The sequence below is a fragment of the Aquarana catesbeiana genome, linkage group LG09 (assembly GCF_042186555.1).
Source record: "Aquarana catesbeiana isolate 2022-GZ linkage group LG09, ASM4218655v1, whole genome shotgun sequence".
Lineage (NCBI taxonomy): Eukaryota > Metazoa > Chordata > Amphibia > Anura > Ranidae > Aquarana > Aquarana catesbeiana.
Genome location: NC_133332.1, coordinates 299,558,392 through 299,578,534, shown reverse-complemented (window position 1 = coordinate 299,578,534; position 20,143 = coordinate 299,558,392). Strand labels below are relative to the sequence as shown.

The following is a 20,143-nucleotide window of genomic DNA, read 5'->3' as shown; positions in this document are numbered from 1 at the left end:
AGACTGGGCCGAAGGTTTACCTTCCAACAAGACAATGACCCTAAGCCCACAGCTAAAATAATGAAGGAGTGGCTTCAAAACAACTCCGTGACTGTTCTTGAATGGCCCAGCCAGAGCCCTGACTTAAACCCAATTGAGCATCTCTGAAGAGACCTAAAAATGGCTGTCCACCAATGTTTACCATCCAACCTGACAGAACTGGAGAGGATCTGCAAGGAGGAATGGCAGAGGATCCCCAAATCCAGGTGTGAAAAACTTGTTGCATCTTTCCCCAAAAGACTCATGGCTGTATTAGATCAAAAGGGGGCTTCTACTAAATACTGAGCAAAGGGTCTGAATACTTATGTGATATTTCAGTTTTTCTTTTTTAATAAATCTGCAAAAATGTCAACAATTCTGTGTTTTTCTGTCAATATGGGGTGCTGTGTGTACAATATGGGGTGCTGTGTGTACAATATGGGGTGCTGTGTGTACATTAATGAGGAAAAAAATGAACTTAAATGATTTTAGCAAATGGCTGCAATATAACAAAGAGTGAAAAATTTAAGGGGGTCTGAATACTTTCCGTCCCCACTGTACATTTTACGGGTGTTCAGCAATTCCCATCCTTTGTTCTCTATTGATTCCATTTTAAGTACAGTATCAAGAACCTGTTTCCCATCATTTTTAAGATTTATTGTAATGTTTTACGCAATTTGTACTAATAAGGATTTGTTAACTTTTATACTACCTAGAAATACTGTTCATTCACTTGAAACTATAATGACACAGCACCGTAAGGCCTCATTCACACGAGGCGGACTCCGTTTCCACGGAGCCCGCCTCAGTCCGTCGGCTCAGCGGGAGATCTCTCCGTTGATATCCGCTGAGCCGGCGGATGACAGGTCCCTCTCTGCTCACTGAGCGGGGAGGGGCTTGTCAGGCGCCGTTGCTGCCTATGGAGGGATCGAAAAGAAGACGGACAGCATGTCCGTTTTTGTCAGATCTCACCCGATCCACCAGCGATGGATCTGGACGTAGGGCCATCCGTCTGCTTTTAGCAGATCGGACGGGGTCGGATGTCAGCGGACATGTCTCCGCTGACATCCGTCGCTCCATAGGCTAACATGGAGCGCCCGTTCAGGTCCGCCGTCAAAACCGTGTGAAAGGGGCCGTAAAGTCCCATTTTGAGGGTTTTTCTTTATATATAAACATACATTTTAATACCAAACCAAATTAACATTAGATTTTCACCTTAACGTTAAGGGGACCTTAACTCTCCCCACTCTCCCTCATTTCATTCCTAACCTTCTCCCACAATTGGACATTTTTTTGTTATACCTTCTGACTTGAATTCTCGTCTAGGCAAGAATGATGCATTCAGCTGCCTGCAGTCTCCTGCAATACTCATGTCACCCACCTAAGGAGGCCTTGAAGTACTCTGAAGCACATGCCATGTGGCACTTCATTAGGGGGCCGGCTGCAAGAATCGGGAAAAGGCAGCCGCCCCCCCCCATGAAGTGCCACAGAGTACCTAGCCTCCTTGGATGGGTAACATGAGTATCCCAGGAGACTACAGGCAGCTGAATGCATCCTGCTTGCCTAGATGAGAATCCAGAAAGTCAGGGCATGCATGTCATCAGTGGGCTGGCAACAAGAAACCCAAAGAGATAGCCAGCTCCCAATGGCATCAGAAAAAAGATGGCACAGAACCAGGTGTACAGAAGCAAAGCTGCAGATATCTACAGATTACCTCTGGATTCACTTGGCATGTATGTTTTTGTGGATAACGAAAAAAATATATATATGGGGGGGGGGGGGGCGCTCTTCTTTAAATACCTTGCTGATTTGGCCACTGATCATTCTTCTAATAAAAGGTAGGCATTTGTCCAATTTAGATCTTCAAAATATGTGCAGGTACATAGCCTACCAACTTAAAATGTTTGCTTTTTCCCCCAAACATTTCCATAGTTCGCTAGTCCACCCATTCATTTATTGACCTTCATCTGATGAGCTGGGAACCCCTTTGATTTACCTTTTTGTAATGCAGGAGAGGTATTCTCAAATACACCCTCTGTGGGTTTTTGCCTGGCTCTCACATTAAAAAAGCCTCAGTTACAGAAATAAATTCAGCCACCAATCAAATTTGAGCTTGCCCAGATTTTAATTTTTTGGTTTGAATGACCATCTTTAACAAACTGCTACTCTACCATGCTGACAACAGCTTTCTCTGAATTTTCAGGGCCCCTAAACAGACATTTTATATCCATTCCCTACACAAAACCAAAATCTGTGCACAGCACCGTGTCCACGGCACCAGACTGCCATCATCTACTCTACACTTTCTCTGAGAGCTGCAATGCCTTCAGGAACACCTTCACCCACATACCCACCTACAGATTTCCTCAGCAGTCTGTAGCAGCAAGCGTCACCGACACACAGCCTAGGTGCAAACCGCCCCTTGTGCATCAAACCATTAACAAGTCAATTTATACTTTCATATAATTTATACTCTAGCAGGATGACAAATTCATCACTCTGATTGGGGGCACCTGATATATTTTTGATAGACATACAATGGCTACAATCTTTCTGAGTCACAGCACAAACCTGAGATTCAGACCTCGGCTGGAAGAAAATTTTAGTGACCAGAAGTTTAATTCATTACCTCTGCTCTAGAAGCTGGAAATCACTCTAGTAGACAGTGCTACTGTACAGATCTCCATTAGCTTTGGAGTCCCTTGCTGAGCAGCTTCCCTGCTATATTGTGCACACTGGAGGTTGATATCTTGGCACAGGAGTCATTCAGAGATCGCTTTGCATTTTCCTAACCACTTGCCTACTGGGAACTTTTACCCCCTTCCTACCTAGGCCAATTTTACGCTTTCAGCGCTGTCACACTTTGAATGAGAATTATGCGGTCATGCTACACTGTACCCAGATGACATTTTTATCTTTTTTTTCCACACAACTAGAGCTTTCTTTTGGTGGTATTTAATCACCGCTGGGCATTTTATTTTTTGCTAAACAAACAAAAAAAGACCAAAAATTTAAAAAAAAATAAAAAATGTCACAGTTTGTTATAAAATTTTGCAAACAAATTTTTTCATCCTTCGCTGATGTGTGCTGATGAGGCTGCACTGATGGGCACTGATAGGCTACACTGATGAGGTGGCACTGATGGGTGGTACTGATGGACATTGATAGGTGGCACTGATGAGACGGCACTGGTGGGCACTGATGAGGAGGCATTGATTAGACTGCACTGATGGGCACTGATAGGCTGCACTGATGGGCACTGATAGGCTGCACTGATGAGGCGGTACTGATAAGTGGCACTGATTGGTGGCAATGATCGGCTCTGATAGGCGGAACTAATGGGCACTGGTAGGCAGCACTGATATGTGACACTGATGAGGAGACACCGATGGGAACTGATTGGCAGTGCTAATGGGCACTGATCTGCAGCACTGGTGGGCACTGATTGGCAGAACTGATATTAGGACACTGATAATCAGTGCCAATGCCCCTTTAACACAAGCTGGTTATCGGCTCTCTTCTCCTCTTCTTACCCTGTCAGCATGAGGAAAGGAAAGCTGACTTGTGTTTACAACTGTGATCAGCTGTCATTGGACACAGCTGATCATGTGGTAAAGGGCTGCTGTGATTGGCTCTTTACCCCAATCTGTGATCAGCTGAGTCCAAAGGACACATCGTAACTACCAGCGTCAAGTTCCCAGAGCTCAAAACCAATGTACTGCTATAGGGAGGGATACTCACAGTGGCTAAGTTATATTCAGTATGAGTATAGCATTTATACAAATGCTAAAATATATTAAAATAGGAACTGAAAAAAGTGCTCTTAGTTATTGTTATTTAAAAACCCTAGGAATTGTTTGAAAATGATTTCATATTCATGTGTCAATGAAGTTGAGAAAATCACCCTATAGCACCTACCCCTTACCCACACTATATGATGTGGATTCAACCTTTTAATTTTATGTGAGCAAAAATCACATCTGCCACCATCCTTCTGCAAGAACAAGCAATGCACCCTCATAAACGGTTTCATTTGTAAAACATCCTTACTGGCCACACTGAAAACCTTTTCACGATAAAGCAAGACGTGATGGAATCCCAGATGATTCTGCATCCTCTAACGAATACCAAACAACAAGGATGGCTAGAGAAAATGGAGCGAGCGAGAGGAACATTGTATAGAGGGAGATGAGGAGAGGCAATATGGCTGCCTGCTACCAATAAAATGATTGGGGCAGGGAATATGGGGAAACGAGGAACAAAGCAGCCGACAAACTCCCCTCATGGCTATTTGCTACTGAAACACTGTCTGATCTCGGAGCTGCAGACAACCCAACAGGGGTGAACTTCATGTATGCAGAACGCACGACAGAATGATGTAAAATGACAAGACATTGAGAAACCGCGCTGGTCACAGATGAATATATTATCACCCAGGTAAGACTGCAGTGAGAACATGTGCAAGAAAGGTCAATGGAAACATTGCATTAAAACGGGGCGATGCATGAAAGATGGAAGAAGGCAAAATACTTTGCACTAACCATAGCAATGTTTGCATTCATTCACAAATTGCACTAGAAAAATTCAGAATCACGCTGGGAGAAAGAAAAGAAAGAGATAAAAAGGAAAGAAACAAATGAAAGGCAGAGAGGAGAGGAAAAGAAAAAGAAGAAAAGGAAAAGGAGAAAAGGAAAAGAAGAAAAGGAAAAGGAGAAAAGGAAAAGAAGAAAAGGAAAAGGAGAAAAGGAAAAGAAGAAAAGGAAAAGAAGAAAAGGAAAAGGAGAAAAGAAGAAAAGGAAAAGGAGGAATGAACATGGGAAAGGAAAAGGAGGAAAGAAAAGAGGGAAAAGGAAAGGAAAATGAAAAGGTTTAGAAAAGAAGGAAAGTTAAAGAATAGAAAAGAAAAAGAAGAAAAGAAAAAGAAGAAAAGGAGAAACATAATAAAGGAAAAGGAGGAACATAGCAAAGGAAAAGAAGAAAACGGGGAAAGAAGGAAAGGAAAAGGAGGAAAGAAGGAAAAGAAAAGGAGGAAATAATGAAAGAAAAAGGAGGAAACGAAAAGAAGGAAAGGAAAAAAAAGGAGGAAAGAAAGAAAGGAAGATGAAAAGAAGGAAAGGGAAACGAAGGAAAAGAAAAAGAAGAAAAGGAAAAGGAGGAATATAGGAAAGAAAAAGAAGAAAATGAGGAAAGATGGAAATGAAAAGGGGGAAAAAAGGAAAAGAAAAAGAAGGAAAGGAAAATTAAAAAAAGGAATTAAAAGAAGGAAAGGAAAAGAAAAATAAGAAAAGGAAAATAAAAGAAGGGAAGGAAAATAAGGAAAGACAAATAAGAAAAGGAGGGGAAAAAATGAAAGGAAAAAGGAAAAGAATAAAGGAAAAGAAAAGAAGAAAATAAATGAAATTCCAAAATTGGGCTTGAAATAGACAGAATTAAATTGACCATAGATTGTTAGAATCTTCCAGTTCACCAGGTATTGGCCGAGATTTGATCATTGATCATTGCATACATCACTGTGTTTTCCCAGCAGGAATGGCTCCCACAATGGTAGAACACAATAGCTCCACGGAAGGGATTCCCCCATCAACACTGGTTGTGTTGGGGGAATCAAGCTATTTTCTTGGTTGCAGGAAAGAAAATAGCATCATCTATGGCCTGCCCTTAGGACTACACATGTATAAGGAGATAATCTAGGACTGCACCATGCAGAGAGAAAGAAAGAAAAAGACCAATAATGGCCTTGACATAGGAGAACTGGGACTACCCCTGTAGAAAGAGATAGTCTAGGACTGCGCCATGCACAGACAGAAGAGAAGCTACCAAGTCTTGTACAGATCTAGGACCCAGTCATATATAGATAGGGTACAGAAATGAGTGCCAGAAGAAGAACAGATTAGGGTGTTTTAGCCATATTTTCAGTACTTAAATCAGTCTTATTTCAGCAGTTTCCTAGTGTCTTTTGTATTTATTCCACCAGCCATTTAGTCATATTTCATGAGTTTGATCTCTTAGTATTTTTAGTACTCATTTCAGTAGTCAAATGGTTTTATTTCAGCAGCATGCTCTCCTTTTTTGTACCGATTTTAGGAGATAATTAGCTTTATTTTTGCAGCTTGGTCTTTTAGTAAGTTCTTTATTACTTGTTCTATTAGCCAATTAGCCCTATTTTAGCAGCTTTATTTTTCAGGACTTTTGTGCATATTGGTGCAGTTTAATATATGTTTAAATGATATATCTACTTTCTGTATTTGATGATAAACTGTGTGTATTGCTTGTATCATTTAACATTCCCTAATTCAGTTGAGACAACTGAAGTTGATGTGACAATTTTGTTATGTGATGTTATAGAATTTGTGGTTTTAGGACTATGCTTTATGTTTATTCTTGTAGCCCGGATGAAGGGGGAGTGGTGTTGCCCCCAACAAGTGTTGGATATTTTTTTATGACTCTTTTTTGTTTACCAGTAAATAAAAGTATCTTGAATCCTTTCATCCAAGTTCTGTATTTCTACAGTTTGAGCTACTGTTGGGTGCCCATCAATGAAAAACTAACTGGGTGGAGGCTGCCCAACCAGAGATAAGGAGCTTGTTTGAAGTTTCCCTTCATCTGATTACACATACAAGTCTAAAAGTTCTCAGGGAGAGGGGTTAGGAATGAACCCGGTACTGTATATAGAAATAATGGATCTCATAGGGATAAGGGATAGGACTGGGCCTTGAGTAAAGAGAAGTCCAGGTAGTGGGCTCTGTATAGAGGGTAGGTCTAGGCTAGGCCAAGCATAGCAAGAGGAGTCTGAACTCCACATTGCATAGAGCAGGGCTGGACAGAATCAAAGAGACAGGCACAGTAAGGACACCTATAACCAGGATCTATTCTTTTTTTTGCTTTTTTTTATCTATTTTTTTAATCTCCTGTACATTATTTTATCATGCCTTAACATGTATTGTAAACCCCAATAAATACCTTTTATTTATCGCCCTTTTTTGGTCTGATAAAGCTAAAATGTGACCAAAAATAAATTCTTGCTGCCCCGTGGACTGAGGCTTTGCAGCTGCGGCATGCTTACAGCGCTGAGCACCTGATTGTGCTTGTTTAGGTGGGCAGTTGGGGGCGATAAAACCATGAGCAAACCACCTGTTTTTTTTTCACCCGCCCACGTGAAGAAGCCCTTACTCAAGCATCATTCCACTTTTGGCGCTCAGATTTATTGTTTTGGCTGCAGTACACTCTGATCGCTGCGGGTCGATCACCTAGCATCGCCTCCATTCATAAAAAGGCTTGTAAAATGAATGCAAGGTGTTCTGTGATTGAGGCTGGGTTCACACCATTGCGAATTCACAATAGCAGGAGAATTTGACTGGCTCTCTATGGGGCCGGGTTCACATATCTCCGCAGCGGGTCCGGGCGATTTGCACAAATGTGCATCTTTCAGTCCGTTTCAGGTCCAAATTCAGCCAAAAATTCGGGCTGAAATCGGACCTGAAACGGTGAACCAGGACGCACCGGACCCTTGCTGTGAGCCGCATGTGGCTCATATGTGAACCCAACCTGAGATCATGACATTCATCCCACTCCTCCAATCACAGAGCACGTTGCATTCATTGAAAAGAATACAAGCCAAGGACGTTGGTTTGCTAAAGGCAAATAGGCTGTGCACTTGACAACTGCAGTTGTACTCTGGAAGGCCATTTGCTCCAAAGCTTAGTAAATGAGGAGATGCTTTACTTTACAAAGAATAACTAATCACATGCAAGGAAAATAAGAAACTGCATTTTTGCTTGCGCACGATTGGATGATGGAAGTCAGTAGAGCTTCACTGTATTGGAGTGGCTAGTGATTAGGGACACTGGCTGGCCGCACTGGTGACACTGTATGCCAAGGCAGCCAGCCAGTGTCCCTAATGACTAGCTACACCAGTACGGTGTCAATAGACCAGTGCCACTACTCACAAGATTGATTTACCAAAGGCAAATAGACTGTGCACTTGGCAAGTGCAGTTGCTCTAGAGCTTAGAAAATGAGGGGAAGCTCTACTGACTTCTATCATCCAACCATGTGCATGTGCAGATCGGGAGTTCACAGCTTGCAGACTTCACTGACTGCCTGCTTGTTGCAACTGAATGCTCCTCTAAGTAGTGGAATCCCAGATTAGTATGACAGTCCTGAACCTCCCCCCACCTTTTATATACAAGTCAATGTATACAGTGCAATCAATGGGCAGCTCTATAGATCAGACTTTACCAACCTATTTAACAAGGAGAAACCCTTAAAGTCAGGGAAATCTCAGGCAATCCCGCTGGTTGAACGAAAAACAGACCCATGTATGGCTAGCTTTAGAGTATGTGACACCCAGACCTGCTGTACATGATGAAATAATTTTCTACAAAAATAAATATAAAATGAATAATAGGGTCTCATTCACATTACTGATCTGAACACTCATGTGAAGGGCTGGCTTCAGCCACCCAGGATTCACATGCAGGGGTGTGCAGGCAGCCGGTTGAGATCAATGACAGTTGGCTGGCTGAGCGCACTTCCACACATATTCTGGAATGCGGGTCTGATACTTGGATCAGAAAACGTTGTCTATCTGTATCCTGATCTGGACTTGCACCGATGTGCACTCCAGGATGTATGTAGATGTCTGCTCAGCCAGCCAACTGTAACTGATTTTAGCAGGCTGCCTGCACGCCCTTGCATGAATCAACTGTGCATTCTGGGTGGCTGAAGATGGCCCTTCTCATAAATGTACAGATCTACCGATGTCTATGAAGCCTAACAGTCAGAAAAGAAAGATGGACAGTGAAAATTGTAGTGTTCCCTTACAATGGTAGTCAATAGGCAAGAGCTTCCCTATATTGGCAGTCAATGGGCAAGAGTATACTTACATTGGCTGTCAATGGGCAAGAGTTTCCTACATTGGCAGTCAATAGGCAAGAGCTTCCTTACATTAACAGTCAATGTGCAAAAGCTTCCTTAGATTGGTAATCAATGGGCAAGAGCATCATTACATTGGCAGTCAATGGGCCTTACTTTGGCAGTCAATGGGCAAGAGCATTCTTACATTGGCAGTCAATGGGCCTTACTTTGGCAGTCAATGGGCAATAGCATCCTTACATTGGCTGTCAAAGGGAAAGAGATTCCTTACATTGACAGTCAATGGGAAAAAGCTTCCTTACATTGACAGTCAATGGGCAAGAAGGTCCTTACATTGGCAGTCAGTGGGCAAGAACGTCCTTACATTGGTAGTCAATGGGCAACAGCATCCTTTCATTGGCAGTCAATGGGCCTTAGTTTGGTAGTCAATGAGCAATAGCATCCTTACATTGGCTGTCAATGGGCAAGAGATTCCTTACATTGGCAGTCAATGGGAAAAGCTTCCTTACATTGACAGTCAATGGGAAAAGCTTCCTTACATTGACAGTCAATGGGCAAGAATGTCCTTACATTGGCAGTCAATGGGCAAGAACGTCCTTACATTGGTAGGCAATGGGCAACAGCATCCTTTCATTGGCAGTCAATGGGCCTTATTTTGGTAGCCAATGAGCAAGAGCATCCTTACATTGGCAGTCAATGGGCAAAAGCCCCCTTACATTGGTGGCCACTGGGAGAAGGGCCCCTCACATTGGCAGTCAGTGAAGAAAAGCCCTCCTACATGGTAGTAGGTGGAAAACGCCCCCTATATTCATGATTAGTAGAGAACAGCCCCCTTTACAGTTCATCAATAGGAGAACAGCCCCTTACAGTGGTGATCAATGGGAAATATGCTGATTACATTGGTGGTCAGTGGGAGGAATGCTCCTGTTACAGATATATAAAAAGATGGATGGTATCAGTGGAAGCTTCTCTGAGAGTCAGAAATGGCCGATTGCACAGGGAACCCCTAATAACCTCTGGTTGAGCGGCTGAGACAGGCCACTATAGATAGAAGATACAATGCTGTTTACACAGGAACTGTACCATGTACACAGAGCTGTATGGAGCTCATGTACAGTATATGGAGTATTCACCCAAAGTACACACATAAAAACAAGAAGGCTGTGGAGGCAGATATCTACTAATGAGAGATACATACAGCATAGATACAACAGACCAGGGAACAATCTCTCTCTCTCGATATATATATATATACACACACACAGTATCTCACAAAAGTGAGTACACCCCCCACATTTTTGTAAATATTTTATTATATGTTTTCATGTGACAACACTGAAGAAATGACACTTTGCTACAAAGTAGTGATTGTACAGCTTGTATAACAGTGTAAATTTGTTGTCCCCTCAAAATAACTCAACACACAGCCATTAATGTCTAAACCACTGGCAACAAAGATGTGTACACCCCTAAGTGAAAATGTCCACATTTGGCCCAATTAGCCATTTTCCCTCCCCGATGTCATGTGACTCGTTAGTGTTACAAGGTCTCAGGTGTGAATAGGGAGCAGGTGTGTTAAATTTGGTGTTATCGCTCTCACTCTCTCATACTGGTCACTGGAAGTTCAACATGGCACCTCATGGCAAAGAACTCTGATGATCTGAAAAAAAAGAATTGTTGATCTACATAAAGATGGCCTAGGCTATAGGATGGACAAGACCCTGAAACTTAGCTGCAGCATGGTGGCCAAGAACATACAGTGGTTTACCAGGACAGGTTTCACTCAGAACAGGCCTCGCCATGGTCGACCAAAGAAGTTGAATGCACGTGCTCAGCGTCATATCCAGAGGTTGTCTTTGGGAAATAGACGTATGAGTGCTGCCAGCATTGCTGCAGAGGTTGAAGGGGTGGGGGGGTCAGACCATACGCCGCACACTGCATCGAATTGGTCTGCATGGCAGACATCCCAGAAGGAAGCCTCTTCTAAAGATGATCCACAAGAAAGCCCGCAAACAGTTTGCTGAAGACAAGCAGACTAAGGACATGAATTACCGGAACCATGTCCTGTGGTCTGATGAGACCAAGAAAAACTTATTTGGTTTCAATGGTGTCAAGCCTGTGTGGCGGCAACCAGGTGAGGAGTACAAAGTCAAGTGTGTCTTGCCTACAGTCAAGCATGGTGGTGGGAGTGTCATGGTCTGGGGCTGCATGAGTGCTGCCGGCACTGGGGAGCTACAGTTCATTGAGGGAACCATGAATGCCAACATGTACTGTGACATACTGAAGCAGATCATGATCTCCTCCCTTCAGGGACTGGGTCGCAGGGCAGTATTCCAACATGATAAGGACCCCAAACACACCTTCAAGATGACCACTGCCTGGCTAAAGAAGCTGAGGGTAAAGATGATGGACTGGCCAAGCATGTCTCCAGACCTAAACCCTATTGAGCATCTGTGGGACATCCTCAAACAGAAGGTGGAGAAGCGCAAGGGTTCTAACATCCACCAGCTCCGTGATGTTGTCATGGAGGAGTGGAAGAGGACTCCAGTGGCAACCTGTGAAGCTCTGGTGACCTCCATGCCCAAAAGTGTTAAGGCAGTGCTGGAAAATAATGGTGGCCACACAAAATATTGACACTTTGGGCCCAATTTGGACATTTTCACTTAGGGGTGTACTCACTTTTGTTACCAGCGGTTTAGACATTAATGGCTGTGTGTTGAGTTATTTTGAGGGGACAGCAAATTTACACTGTTATACAAGCTGTACACTCACTACTTTACATTGTAGCAAAGTGTCATTTCTTCAGTGTTTTCACGTGAAAAGATATAATAAAATATTTACAAAAATGTGTGAGGGGTGTACTCACTTTTGTGAGATACTGTGTGTGTGTGTATATATATATATATATATATATATATATATATATATATATATATATATGGTATGGGATGTGTGGTGACAGATATAGCAGAGTGGGTTCACTAGGTGTACGGAGTTGGTGTTAATAATAATACACAGTATATAGATGGTGCATAAGCAGTGTCTATGGGGTATACAGCATGTGTAGAGAACACAGAAATGGTGGGCTTACTGGGAAAAATGATCTGTCTGGATGTATTGGGGAAGATTTGCTAAAACTGGAGCACACAGAATCTGTTCCATAGTAACCAATCAGCTTCTGACTTCAGCTTGTTCAATTAAGCTTTGATGCTAAAAACTGGAAGCTGATTGGTTACTATGCACAGCTACACCAGATTCTGTGTTCACCATTTTTAGTAAATCTCCCCCGATGTATATGGAAGGTGAGTCCAGTGATACCAGTATGTATGACACCATAGATGAAGACCCACACTGGGTGTGTAGAGGACAGTGATGGATCATAACATGTATGAGGGTGCTGTATGGAGGGTCACCAGGTGATTGTATAGACAGCGATGGTTCATGCAACGTATGGACAGTTACCAGTTTTTGTACAAAGTCTATACAATCACCAGTGCCCATCTATATGTTGCATGAACCCATCACTGGTTCCATACACTGCATGATCCATCACTATCTATAGAAATACCTGGTGACCCTACACATGCCACCTTTATATACTGCATGATCCATCGCTATCTATACTACAGACAGCAGTGTATGGAAGGTCACCAGGTGATTGTAGAGACAGCCAGGAATCATGTGGTATATAAAGGTGATGTATGGAGGGTCACCAAGTAGTTCTATGGATAGAGATGGATCATGCGATGTATGGAGGGTCACCAAGTAGTTCTATGGATAGAGATGGGTCATGCAATGTATGGAGAGTGACCAAGTAGTTCTATGGATAGAGATGGGTCATGCAATGTATGGAGAGTGACCAAGTAGTTCTATGGATAGAGATGGGTCATGCGATGTATGGAGAGTGACCAAGTAGTTCTATGGATAGAGATGGGTCATGCGATGTATGGAGAGTGACCAAGTAGTTCTATGGATAGAGATGGATCATGCAATGTATGGAGAGTCACCAAGTAGTTCTATGGATAGAGATGGGTCATGCGATGTATGGAGAGTGACCAAGTAGTTCTATGGATAGAGATGGGTCATGCGATGTATGGAGAGTGACCAAGTAGTTCTATGGATAGAGATGGGTCATGCGATGTATGGAGAGTGACCAAGTAGTTCTATGGATAGAGATGGATCATGCGATGTATGGAGAGTGACCGAGTAGTTCTATGGATAGAGATGGATCATGCAATGTATGGAGAGTCACCGAGTAGTTCTATGGATAGAGATGGGTCATGCGATGTATGGAGAGTGACCAAGTAGTTCTATGGATAGAGATGGGTCATGCGATGTATGGAGAGTGACCAAGTAGTTCTATGGATAGAGATGGGTCATGCGATGTATGGAGAGTGACCAAGTAGTTCTATGGATAGAGATGGATCATGCAATGTATGGAAAGTCACCAAGTAGTTCTATGGATAGAGATGGGTCATGCGATGTATGGAGAGTGACCAAGTAGTTCTATGGATAGAGATGGATCATGCGATGTATGGAGAGTGACCAAGTAGTTCTATGGATAGAGATGGATCATGCAATGTATGGAGAGTCACCAAGTAGTTCTATGGATAGAGATGGGTCATGCGATGTATGGAGAGTGACCAAGTAGTTCTATGGATAGAGATGGATCATGCAATGTATGGAGAGTCACCAAGTAGTTCTATGGATAGAGATGGGTCATGCGATGTATGGAGAGTGACCAAGTAGTTCTATGGATAGAGATGGATCATGCGATGTATGGAGAGTGACCAAGTAGTTCTATAGATAGAGATGGATCATGCAATGTATGGAGAGTCACCAAGTAGTTCTATGGATAGAGATGGATCATGCAATGTATGGAGAGTCACCAAGTAGTTCTATGGATAGAGATGGATCATGCAATGTATGGAGAGTCACCGAGTAGTTCTATGGCTAGGGATCATGCAATGTATGGAGGGCAGTGGTATAGACAGATCACATGTACGAACGGTTATCAGGAGATTGTACAGATGGCCAGGAAACACACATTGATTATTATGAGCTCTACAGATCAGCACTGGTCATATCTATGGAGCCGGCTGTGTCCTCCTGTGTACAGTGTGTGGGGGGGAGGGGAGGGGATGTGCAGGGACAGTGTAAAGACACAGACAGGAGGACACCCTGTGATCAGTGTGATATCCCTCCACTCAGAGATCTGATGATGATCAGTAAAATAATAGGATGAGGAGGGTGGTGTGTGATGATTGGAGGAGAGGGGGGGGTGAGGATGGTCAGTGCGAGTAGGATAATAATAATGTATAAGGATGATGGTCTGTATGACATATAATGATTGGGGGTTGATGAGGATGGTGATGATGAAGAATTAGGATGGTGATCTATATAATGATAATAATGTATTGTGTATTATAATAATGTATAATAATGTATAAGGATGATGGTCTGTATGATGATAATAATGTATGGATTGTATATTAACAATGATGGTGATCTGTATGATAATGGAAGATGAGGATGGTGATCTGTATGGTGATGATGAGGAGGAGGATGGTTATGGTGCTGATGATTAAGGAGGGTGAGGATGGTGATGATGAAGGAGGAGGATGAGGATGGTGGTGATGGTGAAGAAGGAGGACGGTGATGATGTGTATGGTGATGATGATGAAGATGGAGGATGATGATGATGTGTATGATAAGGATTGTGTGTATGATGAGGATGGTGTGTATGATAAGGATGGTGTGTATGATGAGGATGGTGTGTATGATGAGGATGGTGTGTATGATGAGGATGGTGTGTATGATGAGGATGGTGTGTATGATGAGGATGGTGTGTATGATGAGGATGGTGTGTATGATGAGGATGGTGTGTATGATGAGGATGGTGATGATGTAGGAGAATGAGGATGATGTACCCCAGATCACATGACTAAAACTGTTAACTGTTTCTTAACATGCAAAAGGAACAAGACATAACAACTGAACTTGAAGTATAACATAAAGCCTACACATCATTACATATGGTGATGATGAAGGAGGATGTGTACGGTGTGGTGATGATGAAAAAGAAGGAGGATGAGTATGATGTATATCATGATGATGGAGGATGTGTACGGTGTGTTGATGATGAAGAAGGAGGATGAGTATGATGTATATGATGATGATGATGATGATGATGATGATGGAGGATGTGTACGGTGTGATGATAATGAAGAATAAGGAGGATGAGTATGGTGTGTATGATGATGATGAAGGAAGGTGAGTATGATGTGTATGATGATGATGAAGGAGGATGAGTATGATGTGTATGATGATGAAGAAGGAGGATGAGTATGATGATGATGAAGAAGGAGGATGAGTATGATGCATATGATGATGAAGGAGGATGAGTATGATGATGATGAAGAAGGAGGATGAGTATGATGATGATGATGAAGAAGGAGGATGAGTATGATGTATATGATGATGAAGGAGGATGAGTATGATGTATATGATGATGAAGGAGGATGAGTATGATGATGATGAAGAAGGAGGATGAGTATGATGATGAAGGAGGATGAGTATGATGTATGATGATGATGAAGGAGGATGAGTATGATGATGATGAAGAAGGAGGATGAGTATGATGATGAAGGAGGATGAGTATGATGTATGATGATGATGAAGGAGGATGAGTATGATGATGAAGGAGGATGAGTATGATGATGAAGGAGGATGAGTATGATGTATGATGATGATGAAGGAGGATGAGTATGATGATGAAGGAGGATGAGTATGATGTATGATGATGATGAAGGAGGATGATGATGAAGAAGGAGGATGAGTATGATGATGATGAAGAAGGAGGATGAGTATGATGATGATGAAGAAGGAGGATGAGTATGATGATGATGAAGAAGGAGGATGAGTATGATGATGATGAAGGAGGATGAGTATGATGTATATGATGATGAAGGAGGATGAGTATGATGTATGATGATGAAGAAGGAGGATGAGTATGATGATGATGAAGGAGGATGAGTATGATGTATGATGATGAAGAAGGAGGATGAGTATGATGATGATGAAGGAGGATGAGTATGATGATGATGAAGAAGGAGGATGAGTATGATGATGATGAAGAAGGAGGATGAGTATGATGATGATGAAGAAGGAGGATGAGTATGATGATGATGAAGGAGGATGAGTATGATGTATATGATGATGAAGGAGGATGAGTATGATGTATGATGATGAAGAAGGAGGATGAGTATGATGATGATGAAGGAGGATGAGTATGATGTATATGATGATAATGAAGGTTGTATACAAGGGTGGTGGGGGGGATGGTAGGAGGGTGTGTGACTCACCCACAGCTCGGTGCCCCAGCTCATGGTGTCCCGGGGGGCGGCGGGGACCGTGGCCCGCTCCTCAGTTGTACAGACAGGACAGGCAGTGGCCCGGTGGGGGGCGTGTCTCTGTGGATGCGGTGACCCCCGGGTGTGGGGGTGGGGTGTACCTCCTCAGGCGGTGTCTCGGTCGGTAGATCCCGGGATCGGGGTGTCACGGTGTCATCTCCCTGACAGTAGCGGAGGAGCGGGAGCGCGGACTGCTCGGGAAGCACCGCGGGAGCGCGCAGTGGGGGGTTATTCGGCTTACAGAAGAGGGAGAGCGTGCCAGAGCGAGCGGGCGTGGCCACCGACTGCACCAAGTAAAGGGTGGGGCCAGCTACCTAAGTGGGCGTGGATATTCGTTCGTTTATTATCCTGAGAGAAAGCCGGGTGGCCGGGCGCTCTCACTTACAGGACACCCGGAGAGATGTATGCGGCCCCGAGCCTTCCGGTACTCCCGGTACAGAGTGTACACGGTACAAATAAAGACGGATTGTACAACTAGTGTATGGCTCTGGGCGGGCCAAAGGTTCTTAGTGGGCGTTCCCACAATGCTAAAGAGGAGGAGCTTTATTTGACAGCTCGAGAAAGCTTCTAAAAAGAATAACGGTTAACAAGGGGATCTTCCTCCGGAACCAATCAGCCCTCAGGGGGCGGAGTCCCCAGTATTTTGATGCGCTTGCACAGCAACCAGGACAGGGAAAGTGGGCGTGTCTAGGAGAGCGCGGCCATTCAAGGCAACGGGGCGCCACCTGGTGGAGAGTGGCTGTATTTGTTCTACTGTGCTATGGAGAGCGCTGCTCTTGTATTATCCATGGCATAGTTTTCATTATAAGGACTCCTATACACTGGGAGCAAAAGACACCATACACGTCACAATCTAAGCGTAAAATCTCTGTAAGAGCAACTTTACATCTACCAAAACTGTGCAATATGACGTAACCACTCGTTTCCATTCCCAAATGAAGGTAAACCCCATAAAAAGTGTATATTTTCTCGGCGTGCGCACAGGGTGTGCCAGGTGTGCCTGGGTACACTCTAATGATTCACCCTGTTGCTTGGCTGCAGAGAAAGGGACTGGGGAATCTCTGTCCCTTTCTCTGTCTCAAATGTGAGACATCGGGGGTCTGTTTAGTAGTAAGTTTATTTTAACAGTGAGAGACAGAGTAACAACAAAAATATCCAGAAAAATGCATTTCAAAAAAATTATAAATTGATTTGGATTTTAATGAGTGAAATAAGTATTTGATCCCCTATCCAATCAGCAAGATTTCTGGTTTCTATACAGGTAACAAGCTGAGATTAGGAGCACTTCCTTAAAGGGGTTGTAAAGGTAAAAATTTTTTCACCTTAATGCATTCTATGCATTAAGGTGAAAAAACTTCTGACAGAACCGCCGCCCCCAGGCCCCCCGTTTTACTTACCTGACGCCTCGAAAGTCAGCTTCGCGTTCCCGACATCTGTTCCTCCGCTCACCCTGGCCGCTGATTGGCTGCAGTGGATGGATTGAAAGCAGCGCAGCCATTGGCTCGCGCTGCTGTCAATCACATCCGATGACGCGGCGCACCGGGGGGCGGGGCCGAGTGATACAGCGAGCGGCTATAGCCGCCGGCTGTATCACGGGAGCGCGCCCGCAAGCACTCACCACCGTGCGAGGGAGCTCGCATTAAGGTGGTGAATGCTTGCGGGGAGGAGCTGAAACAGCCGCCGAGGGACCCCAGAAGACGAGGTTCGGGGCCACTCTGTGCAGAACGAGCTGCACAGTGAAGGTAAGTATAACATGTTTGTTATTTTTAAAAAAAAAAAAAAACACCTTTACAAACGCTTTAAGGCTCGGTTCACACCTAATGCCGATGCGGCTCCCAGCAGGGGTCCTGGTACACCGTTTCAGGTCCGATTTCAGCCCGAATTTTGGGCCGAATTCGGACCTGAAATGGACCAAAAGACGCACAGGGCTCCTGTGCAAATTTGGACTGGAGCAGCATCAGAGATTGGGAACTGAGCCGGTCACAATCTCCTGTTATTATGAATTGGATGCTGGGATCCCGCATCCAATTCGCAATGGTGTGAACCCGGCCTAAAGGGAGTGCTCCTAATCTCAGCTTGTTAGTTGTATAACAGATACCTGTCCACAGAAGCAATCAATCAGATTCCAATCTCTCCACCATGGCCAAGACCAAAGAGCTGTCCAAGGATGTCAGGGATAAGATTGTAGACCTACACAAGGCTGGAATGGGCTACAAGATCATCACCAAGCAGCTTGGTGAGAGGGTGACAATAGTTGGTGCAATTATTCGCAAATGGAAGAAACACAAAAGAACTGTCAATATCCCTCGGTCTGGAGCTCCATGCAAGATCTCACCTCACTGAGTTTTAATGATCATGAGAACGGTGAGGAATCAGCCCAGAACTACACGGGACAATCTTGTCATTGATCTCAAGGCAGCTGAGACCAAGAAAACAATTGGTAACACACTACGCCGTGAAGGACTGAAATCCTGCAGTGCCCGCAAGATCTGACTGCTCAAGAAAGCACATGTACAGGCTCGTCTGTAGTTTGCTAATGAGCCCTATGAATGATTTAGAGGAGAACTGGGTGAAAATGTTGTGATCAGATGAGACTAAAATCAAGCTCTTTGGCATCAACTCAACTAGCCGTGTTTGGAGGAGGAGGAATGCTGCTTATGACCCCAAGAACACCATCAAACATGGAGGTGGAAACATTATGCTTTGCGGGTGTTTTTCTGCTAAGGGGACGGGACAACTTCATTGCATCAAAGGGATGATGGATGGGGCCATATACCATCAAATCTTGCATGAGAACCTCCTTCCCTTAGCCAGGGCATTGAAAATGGGTCATAGATGGGTCTTCCAGCATGACAATGACCCAAAACATACGGCCAAGGCAACAAAGGAGAGGCTCAAGAAGAAGTACATTAAGGTCCTGGAGTGGCTTAGCCAGTCTCCAGACCTTAATCCCATAGAAAATATGTGGAAGGAGCCGAAGGTTCGAGTTACCAAACCTCAGCCTCAAAACCTTACTGACTTGGAGAGGATCTGCAAAGAGCATACCTCGCAAATTTTGAACTTCAGAATGAGGGACACCGGAGGAGTAAAAAGACCTGCGGCATGCTACGTCGCGGTAAATTATGGGTGTGGTCAAGTGTCTAGCAGTGGGAGGGGCTTACGTGACGTGGTTAAACATAACCCATTCTTCCCTGTACCTATAAAATATGCTTTGATTGCATTGTCTGAGCCTAACTTAAAGAACTTCATTAAAATAGTCAGAGACTGCATAGCAGAGGTATGGACATAATACAGAAGATGGTCAGAGACTGCAGACATGATTTAAGAGATGGTCAGAGACTGCAGATATCATACAAGAGATGGTCAGAGACTACGGACACGATACATGAGACATAATACAGGAGATAGTCAGAGACTGCAGACATGCTCCAAGAGACTGTCAAAGACTGCAGATGTGGTCAGAGACGGCAGACATGCTCCAAAAGACTGTCAGAGACTACAGACATGATACAAGAGGCATGATACAGGAGACGGTCAGAGACTGCGGACATGCTCTAAGAGACTGTCAGAGACTGAAAACATGCTCCAAGAGACTGTCAGAGACGGCAGACATGCTCCAAGAGACTGTCAGAGATGGCAGATAGGCTTCAAGAGACTCTCGGAGACTGCAGACATGCTCCAAGAGACTGTTGGAGACTGCAGACATGCTCCAAGAGATGGTCAGTGACTGCAGACATGCTCCAAGAGACTGTTGGAGACTGCAGACATGCTCCAAGAGATGGTCAGTGACTGCAGACATGCTCCAAGAGACTGTCGGAGAATGCAGACATGCTCCAAGAG

At 43.9% G+C, this 20,143-nt stretch overlaps 1 protein-coding gene across 1 annotated transcript in view; it reads right to left on the bottom strand.

Annotated features, from left to right (window-relative positions):
* Positions 1 to 16,729, bottom strand: part of FNBP1 (formin binding protein 1) — a gene marked incomplete in the record, with an annotated part of 349,112 nt that extends 332,383 nt beyond the window's left edge. The window contains 1 exon segment of the mRNA XM_073600497.1: positions 16,256 to 16,729. Coding sequence (XP_073456598.1) covers positions 16,256 to 16,279 — 24 coding nt within the window.
* Between the last annotated feature and the right edge of the window lie 3,414 nt (positions 16,730 to 20,143).